The sequence below is a fragment of the Halyomorpha halys genome, unplaced genomic scaffold (genome assembly GCF_000696795.3).
Source record: "Halyomorpha halys isolate HHAL.00 unplaced genomic scaffold, Hhal_1.1 Scaffold703.1, whole genome shotgun sequence".
Taxonomy (NCBI): Eukaryota; Metazoa; Arthropoda; class Insecta; order Hemiptera; family Pentatomidae; genus Halyomorpha; species Halyomorpha halys.
In genome coordinates this window covers 200094-207632 of record NW_027113054.1, presented here as the reverse complement: position 1 = coordinate 207632, position 7539 = coordinate 200094, and the positions used below count along the sequence as shown (strand labels likewise).

The 7539-nt window shown below is 27.9% G+C and overlaps 1 protein-coding gene across 2 annotated transcripts in view; it reads right to left on the bottom strand.

The window, feature by feature from the left end:
- Positions 1-380: 380 nt before the first annotated feature.
- Pak (serine/threonine-protein kinase PAK 3-like protein) overlaps positions 381-7539 on the bottom strand; it is a 31920-nt gene continuing 24761 nt past the window's right edge. For both annotated transcript variants that reach the window (XM_014428200.2, XM_014428201.3), the window contains exons 9-11: positions 6893-7089; positions 5667-5804; positions 381-4890 (exon numbers count right to left, since the gene is read on the bottom strand). In XM_014428200.2, the coding sequence (XP_014283686.1) occupies positions 4807-4890; positions 5667-5804; positions 6893-7089 (419 nt within the window). In that variant the 3' untranslated portion in view covers positions 381-4806. The remainder of the gene's footprint in view (positions 4891-5666; positions 5805-6892; positions 7090-7539) is intronic.

Below are 7539 nucleotides of genomic sequence, written 5' to 3'. Positions count from 1 at the left end.
ATCAGTTTAACTCAATCGGATAAAGAGTTTAACTCAATCAGATCAGTTTAACTCAATCGGATAAACAAGTGCAACATAAAAGAGTATATTTGCTATCTAATCAGGATCTATATGAAATCATCGGAGGAATTGTGTAACTGATTCGTAAGTGATCTACAAACAAGTGGGGAAAGAAAACTTATGCACACTCACAGAACGTCAACATCAAGTTGTTAACACAACAATATTTTCAAGCAACAGTTGAATATTTCTGCAATGTAACCGCGATGTTCTATGAGTGTGTATGACAACAATTTATATTTTATATCAATATAAAAAATAAATTTAAGCCATAAAAAGAGGTAAATATTTTATAAACAAAAATAAATGAAGCATCAATATCAGACTCAGGCATTATATAAAGATTTATACAAATATGTTTTTTTTTATTTGTAATTAGGTGTAAACAGTCGACTGTAGATTTATATGAGAAGTGGTCGGGGGTGCGGTAAGCAAAAAATACACAAATAAATGAAACTTATTTATTTGTGCTGATGACTGACTTTTAACAGAATCTTCATTTGAGTTACCTGATGAAGGCCTGAAATTCAGGTTGAAACATTGGCTCAAATAAATAAGTTTAATTTATATGTGTATTTTTTTCTGATCATGCCTCTCATACGATTTTAAGTGAAGGAGTAGGAGTAGTGTCATTTCTTCCTTCCCGACCATCTTCTCTTGTTTTTCATTTGTTCTTTGTCATCCTAGCATTTCAAAAATTAAATAATTTTTATTACCTACATGATTAACTTTTCAAATTGAAACTTCTTTACTAACACTCTTCAATTCGAGAAAATAAAAAATTATCCAAAATAAATTGATTTTGAGGTGGGAACGTGAAGAGAATATGGTGAAGGTAGGAAATTAGAGGAGCTCAAGAATGCCGGAAGTGCCAATCCAATTGGATCTTCATGTCGCTCTCCTATACAATATAAAAATTTTCTAGCTAAAATTAACTCAGGAAATGGCTGTTCTATTTTAATTATTATTATCCTGGAATTAATTGCTCCTATCTTAAGCTATAAAAGGGAACACATCATTAATTTTAATACATTGTTTCATTTCCAGAAGTTTCTCTTATGTCACTTAGTCCCATGACTGCCACAATTTTTTTTTCATTTAATCAGACGATAATTATTTTTAAGTGTTAAATCAGAAATTGTTGATTAATATAGAAATCAATTAATACCCTCAGACAGAGTTGGACAAAAATTATCTATAGTTAAAATCAATAGCTGAAATTATCATGGATTCAATATTTATTTATCTATTATTATTTATCTGGCTATTTTAGCTACTACTTTCAACTATAACTAATTTTGCCCATCTCTGCCCTCAGATAATATTTAAATCAGTGATTCCCAACCTATAGAAGTCTGTGGACCACTAAGCAAGATATTAAATCATGTACCCCACACCTGAATCGATGCAAAGAGGGATCCCAACATTAGTAGTAACGAATTGCAAATGTAATTGAAGACAAATGAGTTGAAGAAGGTGTTAGGTCACATATTAAAAGTTTTGAGAAAATAATAAATAAAGCTTTTTTTTTTTTTTATGTAATTTTTTTGACATTCTATCGATTCCACTCAGAACACATGCCATTAACCAAGAAACTTAAAAGGATGTTAATGTTACAGTGTAAAGATAAGCACAAGAAACTTCCATTAAAAAAAAATATATATAAATTTTTGAAAATTTATTTTGTAGCACTTTCATCCACTCCTATCTTTAATTATAACAAATAAATTTATCATAATGGCAGATAACGATTCACTCATGGAATTTAATTCATTATTCAAAATAAAATTTGCCCAAGTCTGATCAACATTAAAGTTTCCATTATTAAGAAAAAAATATTAAGTTAGATGGAGAAATTTGGCTCACTGCTTATAAAAAAAAATCAATACAGAAATTTATAAGCTTAAAAAAAATTATAAAATATTTCCATTAATTAAATATTACAACAAATAAGCTAAAATAAAAAAACACAATACTAGCCTTTTCTTTTCACTACCACTTGTTACAATATATTTAATAAAAATAAACAGAATCGCACAACTCCTCTCAACCGAACAATACAAAACTAAAATTGAAACACCCTGTGAACTGTAAAAAGTAAAAACTTTATAAAGTTAATAAGAATGTACTAATAATACTACCTCAAATATATTTACAAATACAGTGTTTATTGTGCTCATGGATGGAGAGCATACAGGGGAATAACATTTTATACTTACAATACCAATAATGTTAATATCAAAATATACTCTACAATGGCCAGAATATTTCAATCGTATCAGTGCTTCCTCTTTGAAAAACCGCTAAATAGAATAAACGGAAGCATATACAACCGTATAAATAAAGGCATTATTTCCTTATAAAAAAAAAATTAAAAATGTGCTAATTGAAATATACTGAACATGTAAGGGTAAATAGTGAAACGTACGATGGATAGAATAAGTAAAACTTCATGTTTATAATCTTGCTATCGGTACTCTGATTTTAGATTGAATATAATTGATTTTCAAATAAAATAATCGTATTGCTTCACAGAATCCAATGGAAAACTACGCTTAAATACAAAGTGAAACCATTATTGTTCACCACATTTATTTATAATATATGTTATGAGTCTCAAAATTCTCATTACCTGTGATAATTATAAAACATTTGAACTGTAGTTATATATTTTTAAATAACATTCATGGATGAATCCACAGAAATTGTCAACATTACGAATATTTCTAATAATTCAAATGATTGTTACACTTTTGTCTAAACTGCAATTGAGTTCTGTCAACTAAGGTGAGAATTTCCTACCAAAAGTGATTATTTTGTCATACTTACTATAAATAATCTTTATAATACATACATTATTATAATAAGAACCAACTTTTATGAACCCAAATGAAAATAGTCTGTTAAGTAACTGGCTTCTGAGTTCTAAACTTCATTATAAATAATAGCACCTTTAGAAAAATAATATTATTGCATATTCACAAACCATGAACAGGAAGAACCAAATATAGTATTAATGGTTTTGGTTTTTTTTTAATTTTCTCATTACCAAAAGCATGGAAGCTTAGTATTTTATCAGTACTTTAAAATAAAATCAAAATAATAATTTTCTCATAACCATGATGAAATCTTCAGAAAAATGAAAAAATATTATTTCAAAACTTTTGTAGTTGTTTACTGATAAATAATTCAAAACACCACGAAGGCTAACGTTGACAACTTCTGTATTGCCGGCGTTCATAAAAATTTTTGGAAATATTGTTTTTGTTCAAAACAGGCATGTGAGATGGTGCATGATGCAAAGTTGAACACTTTTGATTGATAACTGTGAAGTTCTTTCAAAAGTTTTATTTAAAATAACAACTTGGAATATTTTTAATAGTAAATTACTAAGTTTTTCATGTGCAACCAAACAGTGTCAGACTAAAGACTGTTCAATACATTCTTGATAATGGTTAATTGATCATTTGAGGAAAAATGAAGACAAATTTAATTTTAACACAATAACAAAGAAACAGACTATTTGTTAACGGTATTAAATTTATCATGTGAAAAAGATAAAAATAAATTTAAATGAGAGATCATCTTGTTTTTTTTCTACAACTCAATAAAATTCCAGAAGGATTGCAATTAATTGTCAGTCATGTAATTTCCCTCAGTAATCAATTTAAAACATCAACAAATTATTCATTTAGTTTATTAATTAATTCCTTCTGCTACTAGCCCATAATATACTAAAAGTATTAGTATTTGCATTATCTTGTATTTGTTTAAACATCAATTTTTTGAAGTAAAAAAAAATGAGACCATACTTACATATTTACAGAAGAAAGTAAAAGGTTTAAAAAGTTAATCTGTAAAGAACTAACATTAAAATGAACTTACCAAAATGAAACAATAGGAACGATAAAAGTTGTAAATGAAAAACAATTACAAATAAACAGGAAAATAAATTTATACTGTATATTCAATACATTAGGACAATTGTAGCATTTAAAAATGACAGAAATGTTAATCTAATAATCAGTTTAATGAAGCAAATCGGAAGAAGAACAAAAGAAAGCATGATTATAGAAGTTCACTTTAAATTTTATTATTTTTTTTTTTTTTTAGTATCTATAGGACGCAAATTCTCTTTGGAAAATAAAATCTCCTCTAAAACTTTTATAATGTTACGATTTTTTTTTTTTTTTAATTTTCAAAATAGATTGTTTCACAGAGTTGTATATTAAACTGGCAAAAATTTATTTGTAGAAATCTACTTATCTTTTGAATTTATTGATTATTAAAATTTTTTTCTTAAAAAAATATAAACAATCTGTACATTTCACTATACACATAGAGGTAAATACATTACATATTTTAAACCCCAAGAAATAAAAAAAAATTTAATAACAAATTGAAATATATATGGGAATTTGTTTAGTTTCGAAGAGTTAGCTATATATAAAATGTTTTTTTTTTTTAAAATGCATACAATAAACATGAAAATTTCATAATAAAATCTGGCAGCTCTGGATAAAATAAAAACTAAGCGGAAGTAAAACAGTAGCGACAATATCAGTAAATGGACATTAAAATAATAACAATAAAAAATACAATACTTATGTGGCCTCGCAAAGGATCAACGAGAGGAAACAGTCATATCGGTATATACAACGGGAGAAAAGCTTGCTACAAGTTTTCTCCTATTTTGCTAATGTCCTCAACTCCGGGAGCAGCCAGCTGTCCCCGGGGAAGTAGTCCTCAGTGATTTTTCGCAGCCTCTTTAGCAGCCATTATCAGTGGAGTTAATGTCGCTAGTGGCCTCGACAACTTCAAGAATGGATGCTGTAAGAAAATAAATAAATGTTAGTTTTAAAAATAAATAACATCTTGATATGAGGAGGCGTGGAGATATAAAAGATAATAAATAAATTTCCAATCATTTTTTTTAATTTATTTTTTTTTTTAAAGGAGGCATATCCGGAAAGTAAAAGCACTTTTGGGCTGTCGTGCAGAGTGAATTTTTTTTTTCAAAAGTTGGCAACACTGAGAGATAGTGGGGGACTCTTGAACACAGTAAGCACTGGAGACACAAATCAGAAAGATAAGAATAAAATCAGTAGGATAAGAATAAAATTACCCCTTTATTCTTGATTTTATTCTTATCCCCCTTTTTCATGTTAATAGTTATTACTTAATAGTTAATAGTTTTTATTATTTGAGTTTAATTTGACTGCACCCGGACCATAATCCATTCATTAATACACACAGTTAATCAGCGATCTTCCAATATAGTATAACTCGATGATAAGAACAAGAGAATCAGTTTATAATATTAGAATGAAATGAATTTTCATATAACTGACTGAATTCCCTTCCTCCTGATTTATCTTTGGATTTTAATATTATTTAAATTTAGTATAAGTAAACTAATAAGGATGATTTTTCATACATAAACCCATTACTACAACAATTTTAAGAGGTTAATGTATTAATTCTTGAAATAAACAAACCCAACAGAAGTGATACAAGAGATAATAGTTCTATTTAAATAATAATTTATCTATAGCAAAATATAAAAGGCAAGAGAAGATTTAAAATAATTCTATGAGAGAACTTACTTTAAGAAGTTCTGATGCTGATGCTCTTAAGTCAACTTCTACTTCAAGGCACTGATCGAGAAAATCCTGAAATATCTGAGAAAGTTTTTCTTTTTCCTTTATTTCGGGTTTCCCATTTGTTGCAATTAGGTACAATGCCTATAATAGAGAAAACTTAATAGCAATTTATAAAACTATTTAAATTAAATTGGCTAATAATCCTGGTTTCTGGAGATATTTCTTCTGAATTACACTACGGGTATTCATGATATTCTGTTGTTTAACATGGTAAAGTGTGTTAAATGGAAAAACTCATGTTAAATGGAGAAATAATTCCTTCTTTTACCATATGGAAACAATATAACATGATTGACAGTCTGAAACTAACTAGGTCTGTTAAATGAAGAACGACGTCACGCAACAGACCAGCTGAGCTCGACAACATCCTATTTGTATTTATGTTAGGTTACTTGCTCGTAGTTTGTGTTTTGATTGTGTTAGTATTGTTTTGGATGTTTTTATAACTAATAAAGCAATGGATGACAATAGTAATAATAATGTAATGACAGTTGTAAATTAGCTCATCTTGATTCTCTTCCTCACAAGTCAGAAGATCGACAAGGCACACAGTGGCCAAACTTTAACACTACTTCCACTTTTCACTCAATTTAGGCAGGTTGTAATAAATTACTTTAATCAAAACTAAGAAGTAAATAATAACATGAAGTTTTGGAAGGAAAGGTTATAAATCAAGTAGTCTAGAAAATCTGCTAGGCACTCTTATGCATTTAACATGTTTTTAAATAAAGCTGCTCACAATCCTATACAACATTTAACATAGTAAAACATTTTACATTTAACACAACATCATGAATACCTCTACCATAGCATCACGATTAAAAACTATACTTTTATTATTGGAAAACAGGGGGGGGGAGATACCTAACGGCAGACCAACCTCTATTTTCCAAATTATACAACTGTTCATTTAATAGCACAACTCGTCACTCAAATTTTATAACTATAATTTACATATATTCTAAAATTTAATTATATACTTTGTTTTCAATCGTAATAAAACTTTAATATATTGTGCTTATTTTTCTTTTTTAACTGTTGAATTCTACAATTAAAAATTAATGGCGTGATACTGAATAAGTATGATACTTTTGTATATATCTTTTACATCTTAAAGTATTTGACATCCTGTTTCGTAATTTAATGCAGTAAATAACAATATAACTTACCCTCAGCGGATTTTCATTAAGATAAGGAGGTTCCCCTTCTATCATTTCTATTGCCATTATCCCAAGGGACCAAATATCTACTTTTGGGCCATATTGTTTCCTAGTTACTACTTCAGGAGCCATCCAGTAAGGAGTTCCTACCATAGTTGTCCTTTTCGACTGTTCAGGAGAAATTTGGGCACAGAAACCAAAATCCGCTGAAAAATTGAAATTGAAATAAATTATTAAGGTTATAACATAAATAATTAAATAGAAATTCATTTCAATCAAATATTTATATAAATAGCTAGAATCATCTGGTATGGCACTTTTTATTTTGGTTAATCAACTAATTTAATTACCTTTCAAATGAGTATCTGGAATGTATAATTTTTTATTTATTCTAAAAAAACAGTAAAACATTATGGCAGGGAGTGTAAGGTTGTAATGTAAGGCCACATCATTTGACATGAGCCAAGATGTTGTTGTGAAATTTGATTTGTCATTGCCACAATTATTATAAACATTTTTATTTCTTCTATATATCTGTTTGAACCAATTTTTGTTCTTTGTTAATTTTTAATTTTATTATTTTTTTTTAAAATTTCTTTCAGTGGAAAATCCATTGGAAACTCGTCACTTACTGATTAAATGTGGATAGTTGTGTA